The sequence below is a fragment of the Oncorhynchus keta genome, chromosome 14, assembly GCF_023373465.1.
Source record: "Oncorhynchus keta strain PuntledgeMale-10-30-2019 chromosome 14, Oket_V2, whole genome shotgun sequence".
Classification (NCBI taxonomy): domain Eukaryota; kingdom Metazoa; phylum Chordata; class Actinopteri; order Salmoniformes; family Salmonidae; genus Oncorhynchus; species Oncorhynchus keta.
This window is the reverse complement of record NC_068434.1, coordinates 19,794,974-19,814,163: the sequence shown is the minus strand read 5'-3', so window position 1 is coordinate 19,814,163 and position 19,190 is coordinate 19,794,974. Positions and strand designations below refer to the sequence as shown.

General features: G+C 41.5%; 2 protein-coding genes across 2 annotated transcripts; one reads left to right on the top strand and one right to left on the bottom strand.

Annotated features, from left to right (window-relative positions):
- Window positions 1-1,731: 1,731 nt before the first annotated feature.
- On the bottom strand, window positions 1,732-9,563 carry LOC118392920 (serine/threonine-protein kinase Chk2-like). The gene is made up of 15 exons (XM_035784948.2): window positions 9,416-9,563; window positions 8,235-8,528; window positions 7,064-7,188; window positions 6,824-6,956; window positions 6,530-6,620; window positions 6,331-6,430; window positions 6,193-6,246; window positions 5,876-5,940; window positions 5,608-5,707; window positions 4,951-5,037; window positions 4,575-4,738; window positions 3,600-3,718; window positions 3,303-3,388; window positions 3,016-3,162; window positions 1,732-2,748 (listed from the first exon to the last, which is right to left on the bottom strand). Exons 2-15 carry the CDS (start codon window positions 8,500-8,502, stop codon window positions 2,689-2,691), a joined length of 1,599 nt encoding a protein of 532 aa, XP_035640841.1. The 5' UTR covers window positions 8,503-8,528; window positions 9,416-9,563; the 3' UTR covers window positions 1,732-2,688.
- A 144-nt stretch (window positions 9,564-9,707) lies between these two features.
- On the top strand, window positions 9,708-17,143 carry LOC118392922 (endosome-associated-trafficking regulator 1-like). The gene is made up of 5 exons (XM_035784951.2): window positions 9,708-9,855; window positions 10,353-10,459; window positions 10,664-11,092; window positions 13,202-13,275; window positions 13,508-17,143. The coding sequence occupies exons 1-5, from the start codon at window positions 9,810-9,812 to the stop codon at window positions 13,668-13,670; spliced, it is 819 nt and encodes a 272-aa protein (XP_035640844.2). The 5' UTR covers window positions 9,708-9,809; the 3' UTR covers window positions 13,671-17,143.
- Window positions 17,144-19,190: the final 2,047 nt, after the last annotated feature.

Below are 19,190 nucleotides of genomic sequence, written 5' to 3'. Positions count from 1 at the left end.
TACAATTTCGCACACGGTGAAAACTGTTGCGATACGAAAAGGTGAGTTTACAGCTGGCTGGGCTACTAGCTAGTGCCATAGCCCAAAGGCCAGCATATATTATCATCTGCTGGCCTTTGGGCTACAGCTAACGTTACCAACAACATCTAGCTAACATGCAAGCAATCTTATCCTTAAGGTTCCTACACAGATTATTCATGTTAAATGGAAATGCATATTGATGTTTGATACATTAACAGACTGAGCGATACATTGTTTTAAAAGCCTGCATTGAACGTAAGCTTACTTACTGTACCTTGAACTTTGTCCTACTTCGGTATTCATTGGTGATCTCTGTTGAGTTATCCTTAGTGTGTGTACTTGCAAGCTACCTACCTAGCTCTTCAAAATGTCAACAGTCAACCTATGCTATTATTTCACAATCAACCATTTAAAAAAAAAAATGGGCTTCAGTTGTTTCTACAGTAACCAAAACATGTGGGGCCGCAGTCGAAGGCACTGCATCTTAACGCTAGAGGCGTCACTAGACCCTGGTTCGATGGCACCATACCAACACACCACCACATGCAACCAAGGTCTTTATCATGGAGGTAAGGCTCGCTCATGGAACACACGATGCTTTATGGCAGGTAAAATGTAGCCTAGTCCCACTGCCACCATATCTTTGTAGCCTAGATATTACACATAATTGCAATAAAACTTTTGTAGGGAATGTTGTGTTTTTTGTTGCTGGCACACAATGCTGCTTTGTGGTGTAGGTTTTACTGCCCCGTATGACAGGGTAGCCCACAGGCCTACTGAAGGTGGAGAGGGCTTTAGCAGACCTGGGTGACACCCTGGAGAAGCTGGAGAACATGTTCCTCAAGAGGCAGCCCTTCCTCTGTGGAGATGACATCAGCCTGGCTAACTTGCTGGCCATGTGTGAAAACATGCAGGTGAGGAGCAGTGGACCCCATGTGTGAAAACATGCAGGTGAGGAGCAGTGGACCCCATGTGTGAAAACATGCAGGTGAGGAGCAGTGGACCCCATGTGTGAAAACATGCAGGTGAGGAGCAGTGGACCCCATGTGTGAAAACATGCAGGTGAGGAGCAGTGGACCCCATGTGTGAAAACATGCAGGTGAGGAGCAGTGGACCCCATGTGTGAAAACATGCAGGTGAGGAGCAGTGGACCAACTTCTCCAGCTGAGTTCAATCACTGGGTGAAGCATACATTTCTGCTGAAAATATGGTCCTACAACACAGTCAAGGATCATTGTCTGTTTAACCACATACTACAGTATATTTAGATTTATGGATTGTCTGATTGCTACCCATTTACAGAATCATTTGAGTCAGCCTAAATAAATTGACTGCTTGCTCTCAGCCCCTAGGTGGCGTTAGACATCCTGAAGGATCAGCCCAAGCTGTTGAGCTGGAAGAGTTGGGTCCAGTGGGGGACACTTGACGAGGCACACAGGGCTGTACCGTCTCTGGGACAGGTCCAATGCCAAACTGAGATAATCTGAATATAGTTTGATATAAAAGCTTGCACAATGATTAACAGCAACACTACTCACAGATTAATGCACTGATTATGCTTGTGCTGTCCTTGTTGACCTAGAGATTGATGTTCTGTTTAAAGGCTCTATGGGTGGGTGATCAGAGTGCCTTACATGAGCCACTGTATGATATGATGCAAAATTAGTAGCTACATGGTTCAGATTAATGAACAAGAACCTTGACCTGGGGTGAAAATGTTCAATAAAGTAAGATTTTTTTTATGAGATACAAATCAAGAATTATGGGATGCACAACAATAAAAACCCAGTGCAAAATAACAATTTTGTACAAAAACAATTTACAAAACAGGAGGCAATTTCCAGTAGACATAGCTCCACATTGTTGCGCTGATCTATGAATGCTTCCATACATTACACATTAGCTAGTATAAGGCATAGCAGACCAATTTTCAACTAACCTGTTCTTGGTGATACTTTCTTTGTTCTTGATATAGGAGAAAAGTATATCTTATAAAATGTCCAGTTGCAGGTGTTTCTCCCCTAAAAAAAATGAATATTCAAACAGATATTAAATCCACGTTTTGTATCGAGTGAGAAATGCAAATGCCTCTTGCATGTCTGCAGATATTTGTTTTGGTCCCACTGTGTGACGCTCCGTCGCCTACATGTGGCCGTGTCACATCGAAACATCTAGTTCCTGCAAAGCTCTCGGGGAAACACAAGATGCAGATAAAATGGCGAGGGAACTCCTCACTCAGTGCAAACGTGGATTTAATATCTTTTTGGAGAACCACCTGCAACTGGACATCGAGAAGATACTGTTCTCCAGAATTGAGAATGACAAAAAGTATCGCCAAGAACTGGTTAGTTGAAAATGTACCTGCTATGCTTTACACTAGCTAATGTATAACTGCTGTATGGAAGCATTCACATATCACCATCGTAACAATGTGGAGCTAGCTCCGCATGTGCCCACGAGTTCGAACTCAACATGCAGTAATCAAGTAAATTCCAGTTGATTGCACTATCCTGAACAGGGACAGGTGGGAATGATTACAGTGATTGGTGTTGAAATGCAATATACTGATTTCAAGTAGGCCTAATTGCCAGAAGAAAAATATCAGGGGAGTCTCCAATAGGGTGACGAGGGTAGAATGTGGCTCATGTTGCCTCTGGATGGGCCTGGTCACCTCTTTGTTGGCTGCTGCTCTTCCTTATCATCTCTTGACCTCTTTCCGGTTGAGGCCTAAAGTAATAAGAGACATACTTCAATTTTGTGAGCAACACCATACTCTGGACAATACTGACATATGGCAAACCCTCTCCTGCAGGGACCATTAGATAGTTCACTTTTTTCCCCTTTTTCCCCTTGCACTACACTTAGATACCTAATTCAACTAAACACCAAGAACTTGCTCAGTTAAAGGAGGCTAGAACAAAAAATGTGGACTGTCTAGTGGTCCCCCAGGAGAGGGGTGGGAAAATAATGTAGTAGAATGACATTGTTGCTCACTACTGTGGCATCTCCGGAGTCTGCTGTGGCGTCGGCATCTCCGGGGTCTGCTGTGGCGTCGGCATCTCCGGGGTCTGCTGTGGCGTCGGCATCTCGGGGGTCCTTGGGGTACATGATGCCTTCAGCGGTCTCCTTCATTGCCTCATCCTGAGATGGAGATTGATGGGATCAGAGATTACTCGCCATTGCCACTTACAACACTGCCTAGCCCAAAATACCCATTATGCAGTAAACATACCCGTATTGATGGCACTGGGGCCAGGCAATGAGACAGCAATACACCTTACCATCAGCCAGGGATGCTGTAATGCCTCCTCAATGGTGAGGCGGGCATTGGGGTCCACTCGAAGCAGTTTCTTCACAACATCTTTGGCTAGACATTATTGGATAAGTAAAAAGTAAAAGTAGTAATCTGACAACATTGAATTATCAATACGACTGTAGTAAAGTAGCAAAAGTTGTTTACAAACCCAAGACAGGTGGAATCCATTTCAAATGTATGTTCTCTAGCACACGTATGACAGTGCCAAACATGCATGCAGTACATTTTTAGGTCATTTTGAAGATTTACATTAGTCCCTTACCATCATCGGAGATGCCGTCCCATTTTGATGGAATAAATGTATATATTCCCTGGGTGATCTGATCACTGACTGACAAACCAATTCGTGCATTCGGGTAGAATGGGGGATAGCCTGCCAAACTGAGGGGGAGAGAAGTAAACGTCACATATAAAAGTATTAACACTTAAGTGAATCTGTGAACAGGAAAACTGTATGTGCTGTTGAAAAGTAATCTTGGCCCAAGTTATTTGCAAATTGATTGAAATAGTTGCATTACAATGCCCTTAGTACACTGATAAGCCTGGAAACATTTAAAGTTGCAACAAAACTATTTGGACAATGGCACTTTTTTGGTCCAATATTCCTAGCACGCAATGATTACATCAAGCTTGTGACGCTACAAACCTGTTGGATGCAGTTGCTGTTTGCGATTCAGATTATTTTGTGCCTAATAGAAATGAATGGTAAATAATGTAGTGTGTCATTTGAGTCACTATTGTAAATAGAATGTTTCTAAACACTACTACCATGATTAGGGATATACCTGAATTCCATAATCATGGTAGCATCCACATTAATGTAGTAATGTTTAGAAACATTTTCTTATTTACAATAAAAGTGACTCAAATGACACACTACATTACTTACTATTAATTCATATCGGGCACAAAATAAATCTGAAATACAACCAAAACAAACAGCAAATGCATCCAACAAGTTTGTAGAGTCACAAGCTAGATGTAATCATTGTGTGCTAGGAGTATTGGACCAAATAATTAACCTTTGACTATTTTAATATACATAAGTGAGTTTGTCCCAATACTTTGGTCCCCTAAAATGGGAGGACTGTGTACATAAAGTGTTGTAATTTCTAAACGGTTCACCCAATATGGATGAAAATACCCTCAAATTAAAGCTGACAGTCCTGTATATCTACTAGTCAGAGCAAGCAGCACTTATGTCTGTGATCCTGGCATCAGGAACATGGATCCCTACCACACAAACAGGACGACCCCTAAACTCCAGGCGTCTACAGCCCTGCTGTAGCCCACAGTGACTGCGTCTGTAAACACCTCTGGTGCCAGGTATGTGGGTGTTCCACAAAGGGTCCTCATCAGGGCAGACTCCTCCAGTATCTTGGACTGATTAAAGTCTGTGATCTGTCACAGAGAGAGAGGCCTGTAACTCTTCACTTCAGTGAGGCTATTCAACCAAGCTTTTAGTTTTTTTCCCCCTTCTCCAGATCTAGTGTGTCTAGAGGTCCACTTCAGGAGGACAATGAATAAGTGGATAACTTTATCTACCCTCGCAGTCTTGATCTACCATGATCATGCACTGTCGAAGACCCACATTGGGATTTGAGAAACCTTACCTTGATGATGCAAACATCATCGTGAGACGAAAGCAGCACATTTTCAGGTTTGAGGTCTCTGTGGATGATGCCATTGTTGTGAAGGTACTAGTGGAAGGAATGCGAGATAAACCAGCATAAGGAAGCAGTTAAATATCTACTCAAGCGACAGCATCTCCAGTATGAAACAAGATGTGTAAAGGTATGGCGTATTTGGACATTTCAACATCACACCAGAATATATTTAATAAAGCCTACCATGAATTTGCCTGGCTACCCAGACTCATTGCTCCGGCCAATTGCCACACCCGCAAGCGTTTGTTTCTTCTCCTCAATGAGTCTGGATTTGAATCCCTCCCCGACCCTTCTAGAACACGAACACATTCAGACCGTCTGACTGGTCCTAGAAATCCAGAGCCAGAACAAGTGGGTAGTGCCGTTTAATATGAGTCATTGGCTTTGATACTCTGGTTAGAGACGATCCAATTGCTTATTACTTTATTTTGTACAACACCCATAGTCACCACAAACGACCTCAATGATGGCAGATTCAGACTGAAGTATGTAGAAATTGATAAAGCAGCGGAAGCATTCAGTGCGAGTCGTCAGGCAAACCATAAATATCACCATTCTCAAAATTCTGAAGGGAAAAAAAGAAAAATACATCAATCCACCCACCTCTACTGCTTTCAACATCTGGTAAAAATATAGCTTGGCAATCGGCTCCTTGATCTGTTGCTTGCTTTTGACCCGGTCGTAGAGTTCTCCACCCTCCATGCTGAAACACACACATGCTATCAGTTGAAACAGAAAACAAAGGGGAAGGGAAATACTATGCTTGTGACAATTATACTTCTTCGGGGAGCTACAGAAATGATTACACGCAACGAAAATGATAATGGTTTCTCATTGATTAGTGGCTGCTTGAATGAAAAACTAAACTCACAACTCTAAAACAATGTAGTATGAGTCATCTGTTTGGAAGAAGTCTTTTGTTTTGATCAGACAAGGCTGGAAAAGACAGGAGGCAAAAGTTACACAGAAAATTAGCAGGCAAATACTTGAGGTCATTTTGATACAAAGTGGTAGAAAAGTGTGATGTCTTGTGGCTTTGTCCAGTAGAAAACATGCATTGAAAATGACTACTTCTATGGCATTTGATTACCCCAGGGAAAGAAAACATTGTTGGACATGAAGAGCCATTTCTTTACTAGGCTCCTTGGCAGTTATTACATCATAATAAGTTCTAGATATAATACTTACATGGTCAATCTTTTGAAGAATCTGGATCTCTCGTTCTGCACATCGCGTGGCAGTCTATAATTGAACAAAGATGAGTGTTATATTGCAGTAGTTAGTATTCATAAACTAAAAGAGGATGAAAATGGTGATAAGACTTACGCCAACAGATGCCGGGAAATCTTTCTTGTTGATAGTCTTCAAGGCCACCTTTTTGCAAGTGGCCCTCTCAAAAGCCAGCTTCACTTCCCCACACACACCACTGGTATAACAAATCATATTAGAATGTTATTCTGTAATTCAAAACAAAACCATGAGTAACAAGATTTAGTAAAATACACAAGTTAAAATCCTCACTTACACTCCAATCTTTTTGGTGATCATGTATTTCTCGCTTAACTCTTTGGGTAGGTTGGACTGCTCATCCACCATGAGATCAATGAACACAAACACTATTGAAGGGAGAAAAATCAGTTGAATTGATTATTAATGCAAAGACTAAGGCCGACATCACCATTAAGGGAATGATGCAGCATACTTAACGTTTAGAGATACATGGATAGTGTCATGATGGATAGGGCCTCCTTGATGCTATTTAATTATCAGTGACCTAAACGGAAATGTATTGAAATAAACCTCTGGGGAAAAAAGGTACCTTTGTGGCGTTCTTCAGCAAGGGACAACACTGCATTGTTCGCTAGTGGCAACATTTTTCCTTTTCCAATCATTTTACCATCAACAAACGTGCCATTGTTACTGTTGTCAAAGACATAGACAATGTTCTTCTCCTGCAAGGTAAAGATCTGACCGTCATTACGGAGCACACTGATTAACAAAACAATGGTCTCCCTTAAATAAAATACATAGATAGTGGTGAAAAGTTGAATCGACCTACTCTGAATATCCTAAAATGTTTATTGCTGTATGCAGCAAATCTGGACGATTTCCTCAGTATGGGGACATCAAAGGAATAGTTGCATTTAGTGTGCCGGCCAAACCAAGCGTCGTCCTCAACACAGTCTGGGGAAAAAGTTAAACTGAACCTATCATTTCAATAGAGGCTAAGAGAAGAGAAACACAGATGCTAGTGGAAAAATACAACAAAAAAAATCTCACTTTCAGCAGGACACATTATTGCGCAATGTGTAAATGAACGGAAATGCTACTGATCTGGAAGACCACTTGAAGAACATTGTGATTACGGATTATCGCGGCTCAGAGGACGATGTTGTAGTGTGCTGCTGCAGTAGTTTTATGATTTGAAATGGTCACACACACTTATTGATCATGGCCGATTTCCCAATAGAACTTTGCCTTACAGGTCCTTCAATGGCCGAAAATGTAACAGGAGTTTCCCAAAACGCCACACAGAGAAAACGGTTACTTAGTGCGTTGTTTTCTCAGTAGGTGGTAATATCTCCTAGAAAGGTATTAACACCTACTGCTGCTAATACTGAAATGGCTTACTCTTATGCTTACCAAATAAAAATGCACAAAACCCCGATTTGGGACATCATTGTGCACATGTTAGGCTACACATCATGAAATATATTGAGAAATTACAGACGTAGCCTACAAGTAGAAAAATAGAACTCAATTGAACATTAAATGCATTTTAATATGATTGAAATGGGCCTATAGCCTACTGTTTATATTTTTATTCTATTTTTAGCAGAGATCTTGTGTATAAAGTGATGCGTGAGGGCAAAAAAAAGTATTAACGACACACAGCTGTTCTACAAGTGGTCTTAGGCAGGCATTAGATTACAAGCGCTTTCAAGTGTAACGTTAATAATGATGTTTTGGGAAACAGCTCAGAGATTTAATTATGCTCCTACGAAGGTTCTAACAGTGAACTTAGCCTTAAGATGCTTTTGAGAAACCGTGCCCTGGTCACACTCCACCACATGGGCTCAAACTGACCTCAAAAGAATGTTCCAGCACTATTGTGCAAAACGTGATCAGTACAAACCGCAGAAAAACATTTAAAACAACTAAACTGCCCTGCCTAAAGGCATCCTAACCACCCAGGTAACAGGTGCACGTCATGTGGTTGTTGAACTCACTGTGGGCTCGGAAGCCTCTCTGCATAGGCAGCAGGAGGCCCCAGGGCTGTGGCTCATGCTCCTCTGGTATGGAGCCCAGGTCCCTAACGGGGATGGTGTCCACTGAACTGACTGTGCCAGACCCAGAGGATGACTGGCTGGCAGAGCCTGGAGCAGAGGAGGAGCTGGAGCCACTCTGGGACTGGGTCGGAGGCTGTGACTGGGTCTGGCTGCAAGCGTCTGGCTGTGACTGGGTCTGGCTGCAAGCGTCTGGCTTCTCTTGGGACATGGTCAATATTTCTCCTCTGTCGTGGTCTATTAAAGTAAATAAACACACCACTCAGGTGATCGACACATCTTTCAAATTTCCAAACAATGTGCCCCACATGTACATAGTCCATCGGTAAATAGCCTACCCAATTTACCTACCTCATCCCCATACTGTTTTTATTTATTTACTTTTCTGCTCTTTTGCACACCAGTATCTCTACCTGCACATGACCATTTGATCATTTCACTCCAGTGTTAATCTGCTAAATTGTATTTATTCGCCTACCTCCTCATGCCTTTTGCACACAATGTATATAGACTATTTTCTTTTTCTACGGTGTTATTGACTTGTTTATTGTTTACTCCATATGTAACTCTGTGTTGTTGTCTGTTCACACTGCTTTGCTTTATCTTGGCCAGGTCGCAGTTGTAAATGAGAACATGTTCTCAACTAGCCTACCTGGTTAAATAAAGGTGAAATAAATACAAATATTTTTTTTAAATCCGTAAACTTAACAAAGTCCTTATAACTTGCATGTGAGAATACAAGGCCTACATAGGGCGCTGTGCAGTATGAATATGAATGCATGACAATGATATGAACGAATGATTATGAATTCACAATGTGCGGTATCTGGAAAATCCATGATCTTGGCAACTCCATAAGTTAAGTGGAATTCATTCACCATGCTCCATCTCTATACAAATACGTTTCTTATCTATAACTTATTGCTAACAGTCACCAAACATGGATAGCTAGCGCAAAACTAAATGAGTTGCACAGGTGTGCAATTTCCGCAGCTAGCACGTCAACGAAATGAAGTGGTTGTTTTGTAGCCGAAGAAATGTGACGGCTCGCTAGCTATAGTGTGTGCAACTGGACTATATTTTAAACATGATATTGATAAGAATGCCCATTTAAATACACTTACCGGGATTTCGAATTAATCGCGGCACGTGTAGATTTGCCGGGGAAATTGGATCTCTAGAGACTCATGGGAAATGTTTTGTTTGTTTTTCATTTTACGTCACCTGAATTTTAGCAAGTGAGAAGTTTAGGATTTTCCACGTGATTTTCAGCAGCTAGCTAAGGTTTGCTGCATGGGGATGTACACATCTGATGTGGACCATGTAATTTTGATCAATTACCATTCTTAGGACAAGTCATTTTTTCTACATCGAGTTATTAGCAAGTAGCTACATTATTTCGGGAGTTAATAATCAAATGGACCGTGTCACACTTCTGGTTTTCGAAACCTAGGTAACGCTAGCTTTCTGTTCTAGCAAGCTACCATTCCATCGCCGATTGACTGGTTAACCATCAACATGGCAAAGCATAAAACATCTGCAAAAGCTCTTATAATTGAAGATGGTAAGTTGTTAATTCCATAGCAAATCCAGTATAGATACTAAGTTAGCTATAGTAGCTAGTTGATCAGTGACCAGATGACATAGGCTACTTAATAATATTCACATCATTGTATGAGACAACACACATCCCATCTATCTAAGGCAGGGGCACATCTATTCAACGCCATCGAAGAGTGATTAGCGTGTGTTATTAGTGTTAGGTTTAAAATCTCTGCTGTTTGGCCTAGGTGGTTGTTTGAAATCATGCTGCTGGCATGGTGTTGGATGGCCAGTAGGGGGCACGCTTCGCCCTGGTAAAAGTACTCTGGCACGGTGCTGTCATTTAGTGAGACATTCTGGACTCACAGGTCATTACAAATCACATGGCACTTGGATTAGGGGCATTGGCCCCCACTCATCCACAACATTGTCCAACTCTTGTATTTCTCCAATAATGACAACTAGACAGTTTGAAAATTACTATCATCCAAATATGTAACGATATGTCTTATTTCATAGATGAAGTCCGAGAAGATGGTGATGATATGAATCCCTTTTCCTTCAAAGAGTTAATCCGCAGTAAAAACCAAGAGGATTCAGATGAGAAGAAGTACCCAACGCGAAAGGTGCTGATAATTTTAAATGAACCAGTGTTCCATTCAATCCCAGAGATTAACTGTTACAAAGCATATGCAAGTAATTTGGTGTTTAGTCATGAAAAATGTCACAGCATAATATTCAAAGTCTGAAAAGATGGTCAGATTATTACTTTTGATGTCATTTTTATGTGAAGGTGACCTACATTCTTACTATTGCATTTTGTGTTATAGGAGGCATATGGGAGCACATTCCTGGCAGAGGGGGAATATACTATGCCAGGCCTTAAGAGCTTTGATCAAGACTTCCAGGGTTACTTTTACATAGACCCCACACCGTTTCCTCAGTCTCTGGACAATGAGACAAAGGAGTGGGCTGGGAGTTACCAGCCATCAGCCATTGAGGAGGCACATGAATTTAGACTGTGTGGCACTGCAGCAGCAGACAGCAGCACATACTCGGGTCAATCTTCCCTGTGCACTGAGGAAGAAGAGGATACTTCCTTATCTGTATGGCAGGTGGATGAAGAATTCTCACCAAAGGCCCCCCAGTACAGGAGTGCACCAGTGAACTATGAGGGAGATGATGAAACATCCATGGCAGAGCTCTCCTACAAGACCAAGAAGAGTAGTACAGAGAATGGCCATAGGGGTCAACAAAAGGTTATTTTCGTATCTCTTTGCTTACAGATGCACTTCCCTTCAAACTGGGTGTCATATGGGTATCAATTAGTCAGCTAAGTTGCCAAAATTTTCTAAAATAACTTTACATTTTTTTTGGAACATAAGCTTGAAATGGGCATGGTCTAATTGACTCAAACATAATCACAAATGCAAGTTTAGGTTTTTTAATTAAGCAGAAAATCAGTTATTTTATCAAATCAACATTTATTTGTGACATGTGCCAAATACAACGGGTGTAGTTAGTGAAATGCTAACTTACAAGCCCTTAACCAATAATTAAAGAGCAGCAGTAAAATAACAATAACGAAGCTATATACAAGGGGTAGTGGTACAGAGTCAATGTGCAGGGGCACCGCTTAGTCGAGGTAAGTGGTAATATGTACAGTCGTGACCAAAAGTTGATAGACACAAATATTAATTTCCACGAAGTTTGCTGCTTCAGTGTCTTAAGATATTTTTGTCAGATGTTACTATGGAATACTGAAGTATAATTACAAGCATTTCATAAGTGTCAGGCTTTTATTGACAATTAGATGAAGTTGATGCAAAGAATCAATATTTGCAGTGTTGACCCTTCTTTTTCAAGACCTCTGAAATCCACCCTGGCATGCTGTCAATTAACTTCTAGGCCACATCCTGACTGATGGCAGCCCATTCTTGCATAATCAATGCTTGGAGTTTGTCAGAATCTGTGGGGTTTTGTTTGTCCACCCGCCTCTTGAGGATTGACCACAAGTTCTCAATGGGATTAAGATCTGGGGAGTTTCCTGGCCATGGACCCAAAATATCGATGTTTTGTTCCCCGAGACACTTAGTTATCACTTTTGCCTTATGGCAAGGTGCTCAATCATGCTGGAAAAGGCATTGTTTGTCACCAAACTCTTCCTGGATGGTTGAGAGAAGTTGCTCTCGGGGGATGTGTTGGTACCATTCCTTATTCATGGCTGTGTTCTTAGGCAAAATTGTGAGTGAGCCCACTCCCTTGGCTGAGAAGCAACCCACACATGAATTATCTCAGGATGCTTTACTGTTGGCATGACACAGGACTGATGGTGGCGCTCATCTTGTCTTCTCCGGACAAGTTTTTTTCAGGATGCCCCAAACAATAGGAAAGGGGAATCAGAGAAAATGACTTTATCCCAGTCCTCAGCATCCAATCCCTGTACCTTTTGCAGAATATCAGTCTGTCCCTGATGTTTTTCCTGGAGAGAAGAGGCTTCTTTGCAGCCCTTCTTGACACCAGGCCATCCTCCAGAAGTCTTCGCCTCACTGTGCATGCAGATGTACTCACACCTGCCTGCTGCCATTCCTGAGCAAGCTCTGTACTGGTGGTGCCCCGATCCCGCAGCTGAATCAACTTTAGGAGACGGTCCTGGTGCTTGCTGGACTTTCTTGGGTGCCCTGAAGCCTTCTTCAAAACAATTGAACCGCTTTACTTGAAGTTCTTGACAATCTGATAAATGGTTAATTTAGGTGCAATCTTACCCACAGCAATATCCTTGCCTATGAAGCCGTTTTTGTGCAAAGCAATGATGACGGCACGTGTTTCCTTGCAGGTAACCATGGTTGACAGAGGAAGAACAATGATTCCAAGCACCACCCTCCTTTTGAAGCTTCCAGTCTGTTATTCGAACTCAATCAGCATGACAGAGAAATCTCCAGCCTTGTCCTCTTCAACACTCACACCGGTGTTAACGAGAGAATCACTGACATGATGTCAGCTAGTCCTTTTGTGGCAGGGCTGTAATGCAGTGGAAATGTTTTTTGGGGAGTTCAGTTCATTTGCATGGCAAAGAGGGACTTTGCAATTAATTGCAATTCATCTGATCACTCTTCATAACATTCTGGAGTATATGCAAATTGCCATCATACAAACTGAGGCAGCAGACTGAAAATTAATAATTTGTCATTCAACTTTTGGCCACAACTGTACATGTAGGTAGAGTTATTAAAGTGGAACTGAGGCTGCTTATCAATGGTTGTTTTAGCAAAGTTAGCTGGCTAACTCACGGATCCTACTTTGTAGTATACCCCCCATGTGATTGGCCACAAGTCCTTTATTTTGTATTTTCTGTTTCTCTTTTAAAGCTGAGGGAGGAAAATACGCAGCTCAGGAATAACATTAAATATCTTGTGAAAAAGTCTGAGAAGGATGATCAAAGGTAGGTGGACAGAAGTGATATGGTCTGCTGAGAACAGACCTTTCTGGAGTGTGAGAGGGATTTAGGGGATGGTGTTAAAGCCCGTATAATATTATATTATGTTATGGCATGGGAGTAAGGCTTTGAATATCACTCTTTAGATGTGTACAATTGACATCTTAAATTTACATGTTCATGCTATTTAATGAATGTTTAACCTATGCTCATCATCATGTCTCTAACTGACCCATAGAATTCGACACCTCACAGATGAGTTGCACAAGAGAAGAGTGCAGGGGGAGAGGGAGGCTCATGCTTTAGAGACAATGGTCCACTCCGTAGAGCAGAACCTGCAGTTAATGACCGTATGCACCCGTCCCTCTTTCTCCTACTTCATCAGTTTATCAAGGATTTAAGAATATGTTTTGTTCACTGATCATCTAGAAGATGTGAAATACTGTGCATTCGGAAAGTATTGAGACCCCTTGACTTTTCCCACATTTTGTTATGTTACAGCCTTATTCTAAAATTGATTCATTTTTTTCCCCTCCTCAATCTACAGACAATGCCCTATACTGACAAAGCATATATTTTTTTCAAATGTATTAAAAATAAAAACATATGACATTTACATAAGTTTTCAGACCCTTTACTCAGTACTTTGTTGAAGCACCGTTGGCAGTGATTACAGCCTTGAGTCTTCTTGGGTATGACGCTACAAGCTTGACACACCTGTATTTGGGGAGTTTCTCCCATTCTTCTCTGCAGATCTTCTCAAGCTCTGTCAGATTGGATGGGGAGCGTCGATGCATTGCTATTATCAGGTCTCTCCAGAGATGTTCGATCGGGTTCAAATCCGGGTTCTGGCTGGGCCACTCCAAGACATTCAGAGACGTGTTTAGGGTTGTTGTCCTGTGGCAAGGTTAACGTTCACCCCAGTCTGAGGTCCTGAGCGCTCTGGAGCATGTTTTCATCAAAGATCTCTCTGTACTTTGTTCAGTTCATCTTTCACTTGATCCTGATTAGTCTCCCAGTCCCTGCTGCTGAAAAACATCCCCACAGCATGATGCTGTCACCACCATGCTTCACCGTAGGGATGGTGCCAGATTTCCTCCAGGCGTGATGCTTGGCATTCAGGCCAAAGAGTTTAATCTTGGTTTCATCAGACCAGATAATCTTGTTTCTCATAGTCTGAGAGTCTTTAGGTGCCTTTTGGCAAACTCCAAGCGGGCTGTCATGTGCCTTTTACTGAGGAGTGACTTCCGTCTGATTGGTAGAGATGGTTTTCCTAGAAGGTTCTCCCATCTCCACACAGGAACTGGGCTGGCTGCCATGTGTTTTTTATTAAGGAGTGGCTTCTGTCTGGCAACTCTACCATAACGGCCTGATTGGTGGAGTGCTGCAGAGATGGTTGTCCTTCTGGAACGTTCTCCCATCTCCACAGAGGAACTCTGGAGCTCTGTCAGAGTGACCATTGGGTTTTTGGTCACCTCCCTGACCAAGACCATTCTCCCCTGATTGCTCAGTTTGGCCAAGTGGCCAGCTCTAGGAATAATCTTGGTGGTTCTAAACTTCTTCCATTTAAGAATGATGGACACTGTGTTCTTGGGGATCTTCAATGCTGCAGACATTTTTTGGTACTCTTCCCCAGATCTGTGCCTAGACACAATCCTGTCTCGGAGCTCTACGGTCAATTCCTTCAATCTCATGGTTTGTTTTTTGCTCTGACATGCACTGTCAACTGTGGGACCTTCTATAGACCGGTATGTGCCTTTCCAAATCATGTCCAATCAATTTAATTTGATAGCAAAGGGTCTCATAAAAGGTTCTGAATACTTATGTACAGTTGAAGTCGGAAGTTTCTATTTATTTTTATTTTTTTACCTTTATTTAACCAGGCAAGTCAGTTAAGAACACATTCTTATTTTCAATGATGGCCTGGGAACAGTGGGTTAACTGACTGTTCAGGGGCAGAACGACAGATTTGTACCTTGTCAGCTCGGGGGTTTGAACTCGCAACCTTCTGGTTACTAGTCCAATACTCTAACCACTAGGCTACACCTTAGCCAAATACGTTTAAACTCAGTTTTTCACAATTCCTGACATTTAATCCTTGTAAAAATGCCATGTCTTAGGTCAGTTAGGATCACCACTTATTTTAAGAATGTGAAATGTCAGAATAATAGTAGAGTGATTTATTGCAGCTTTTTTTCTTTTATCACATTCCCAGTGGGTCAGAAGTTTACATACTCAATTAGTATTTGGTAGCATTGTCTTTAAATTGTTTAACTTGGGTCAAACATTTCAGGTAGCTTTCCACACGCTTCCCACAATAAGTTTGTTGCATTTTGGCCCATTCCTCCTGACAGAACTGGTGTAACTGAGTCAGGTTTGTAGGCCTCCTTGCTCGCACACGCTTTTTCAGTTCTGCCCACACATTTTCTATAGGACTGAGGTCAGGGCTTTGTGATGGCCACTCCAATACCTTGACTTTGTTGTCCTTTAAGCCATTTTGCCACAACTTTGGAAGTATGCTTGGGGTCATTGTCCATTTGGAAGACTCATTTGCGACCAAGCTTTAACTTCATGACGGATGTCTTGAGATGTTGCTTCAATATTCTACATAATTTCCCGACCTCATGATGCCATCTATTTTGTGAAGTGCACCAGTCCCTCCTGCAGCAAAGCACCCCCACAACATGATGCTGTCACCCCCGTGCTTCATGGTTGGGATGGTGTTCTTCGGCTTGCAAGCATCCCCCCTTTTCCTCCAAACATAATGATGGTCATTATGGTCAAACAGTTCTATTTTTGTTTCATCAGACCAGAGGACATTTCTCAAAAAAGTACGATTTTTTCCCCCATGTGCAGTTGCAAACCGTAGTCTGGCTTTTTTATGGCGGTTTTGGAGCAGTGGCTTCTTCCTTGCTGAGCGGCCTTTCAGGTTATGTCGATACAGGACTCATTTTATTGTGGATGTAAATACTTTTGTACCCGTTTCCTCCAGCATCTTCACAAGGTCATTTGCTGTTGTTCTGGGATTGATTTGCAATTTTCGCACCAAAGTACGTTCATCTCTAGGAGACAATGTGTTTCCTTCCTGAGTGGTTTGACGGCTGCGTGGTCCCATGGTGTTTATACTTGCGTACTATTGTTTGTACAGAAGAAAGTGGTACCTTCAGGCGTTTGGAAATTGCTCCCAAGGATGAACCAGACTTGTGTACGTCTACAATACTTTTTCTGGGGTCTTGGCTGATTTCTTTTGATTTTCCCATGGTGTCAAGCAAAGAGGCACTGAGTTTGAAGGTATGCCTTGAAATACATCCACAGGTACACCTCCAATTGACTCAAATGATGTCAATTAGCATTTCAGAAGCTTCTAAAGCCACGCCATCATTTTCTGGAATTTTCCACGCTGTTTTAAGGCAGTCAACTTAGTGTATGTAAACTTCTGACCCACTGGAGTTGTGATAGTGAATTATAAGTGAAATCTGTCTGTAAACAATTGCTGGAAAAATGACTTGTGTCATGCACAAAGTAGATGTCCTAACTGATTTGCAAAAACTATAGTTTGTTAACAAGAAATGTGTGGATTGGTTGAAAAACGAGTGTAAATGATTCCAACCTAAGTGTATGTAAACTTCTGACAACTGTAAATAAGGTTTGTTTTTTATTTAATAAATATGCTAAAAATTCTAAAAACCTGTTTCACTTTGTCATTATGGGGTATTGTGTGTGTGTGTGTGTAGATCGATGAAATACATTTAATCAATTTTAGAATAAGGCTATAACATGTGGAAAAAGTAAAGTGGTCTGAATACTTTCTAAATGCAATGAATAGCTCACTAAGATTACAAGGAAATGTCATAATTAGTTACTAAACAGAAGTGTGTTGAAATGAAGTCTTATTCATTACTTGGACCTTTTCTTCTTGACAGAAACGAGCAGTGAAGGCTGAAAACATTGTTTCAAAACTCAAACAGGAGCTTCATAAATTACAGGTTTGACTCTTACTGGTGTTACTGCATGATTAGCTCCATTGACATATGTTTGCACAGTGTTTCCCCTATATTAATTTAGCAGAGGTGGCCAACGCAGCAAAAAAAAAAACAGTATTTAAAATGATATATATACTGTATATACTACCGTTCAAAAGTTTGGGGTCACTTACAAATGTCCTTTCTAAGTGCAGCTCAATAGGGTTGAGATCAGGTGACTATGCTGGCCACTCCATTATAGACAGAACACCAGCTGAATGCTTCTTCCCTAAATATTTGTTGCATAGTTTGGAGCTGTGTTTTGGGTCATTGTCCTGTTGTAGTTGGAAATTGGCTCCAATTCAGCGCCGTCCACAGGGTATTGCATGGTGTTGCAAAATGGAGGGATTTTACCTTCCTTCTTCAAGATCCTTTTTACCTTGTACAAATCTCCCACTTTACCACCACAAAAGCACCCCCAGACAGTCACATTGCCTCCACCATGCTTGACAGAAGGAGTCAAGCACTCCTGCATCTTTTCCTTTTTCCTCGTCTCACAAATGTTTTTTTGTGATCCGAACACCTCAAACTTTGTCTATCCATAACACTTTTTTTCCAGTCTTCCTCTGTCCAGTGTCTGTGTTCTTTTGCCCATCTTAATCTTTTATTTTTGTTGGCCAGTCTGAGATATGGCATTTTCTTTGCAATTCTGCGTAGAAGGCCAGCATCTCGGAGTCACCTCTTCACTGTTGACATTGAGACTGGTGTTTTGCGGGTACTATTTAAAGAAGCTGCCAGTTGAGGACTTGTGAGGCGTCTGTTTCTCAAACTAGACACTAATATACTTGTCCTCTTGCTCAGGTGTGCACCGGGGCTCCCACTCTTTCTATACTGGTTAGGGCCAGTTTGCGCTGTTCTGTGAAGGGAGTAGTACACAGTATTGTATGAGATCTTCAGTTTCTTGGCAATTTCTCACATGGAATAGCCTTCATTTCTCAGAACAAGAATAGACTGACGAGTTTCAGAAGAAATTCTTTGTTTCTGGCCATTTTGACCCTGTAATCGAACCCACAAATGCTGATGCTCCAGATACTCAACTAGTCTAAAGAAGGCCATTCTTTAATCAGAACAACAGTTTTCAGTTGTGCTAACATAATTGCAAAAGGGTTTTCTAATGATCAATTATCCTTTTAAAATGATCAATTTGGATGAGCTAACACAACGTCCCATTGGAACACAGGAGTGATGGTTGCTGATTATGGGCCTGTGTACACCTATGTAGATATTACATAAAACAAATCTGCCGTTTCCAGCTACAATAGTCATTTACAACATTAACAATGGCTACACTGTATTTCTGATCAATTTGAAGTTATTTTAATGTACAACAAATTAGCTTGTCTTTCAAAAACAAGGACATTTCTAAGTGACCCTAAACTTTTGAACGATAGTGTACATGCATACATACTGAGTGTACGCAACATTAGGAACACCTGCTCTTTCCTTGGCATAGACTGACCAGGTGATAGATATGATCCCTTATTGATGTCACTTGTTAAATCACGTAAATTGGTGTAGATGAAGGGGAGGGGACCGGTTGAAGATGGATTTTTAAGCTTGAGACAATTGAGACATGGATTGTGTATGTGTGCCATGCAGAGGTTGAGTGGGCAAGACAAAAGATTTAAGTGCCTTTTCAACGGGGTATGGTTGTAGGTACCATGTGTACCGGTTTGAGTGTGTCAAGAACTGCAATGCTGCTGGGTTTTTCACACTAACAGTTTGCCCTGTGTTTCAAGAATGGTACACTACCCAAAGGACATTCAGCCAACTTGATACAACTGTGGGAAGCATTGAAGTCAATGTGGGCCAGCATCCTTGTAGAGTCCATTCCCCACAATTTAAAGCTGTTCGGAGGGCAAAAGGGGGTGCAACTCCATATTAGGAAAATGTTCCTAA

Bases quoted from the DNA above. Each gene is read 5' to 3' on its own strand.
- LOC118392922 (XM_035784951.2), top strand. From the start codon at position 9,810: ATGGCAAAGCATAAAACATCTGCAAAAGCTCTTATAATTGAAGATG. The intron at 10,460-10,663 runs GTGCTGATAATT...TTTGTGTTATAG, and splicing joins AGAAGTACCCAACGCGAAAG to GAGGCATATGGGAGCACATT. The intron at 13,276-13,507 runs GTAGGTGGACAG...ACTGACCCATAG, and splicing joins TCTGAGAAGGATGATCAAAG to AATTCGACACCTCACAGATG.
- LOC118392920 (XM_035784948.2), bottom strand. From the start codon at position 8,502: ATGTCCCAAGAGAAGCCAGACGCTTGCAGCCAGACCCAGTCACAGCCA. The intron at 6,431-6,529 runs GTAAGTGAGGAT...TTGTTATACCAG, and splicing joins ATCACCAAAAAGATTGGAGT to TGGTGTGTGTGGGGAAGTGA. The intron at 2,749-3,015 runs GTGAGCAACAAT...TTATTACTTTAG, and splicing joins ACTCCGGAGATGCCACAGTA to GCCTCAACCGGAAAGAGGTC.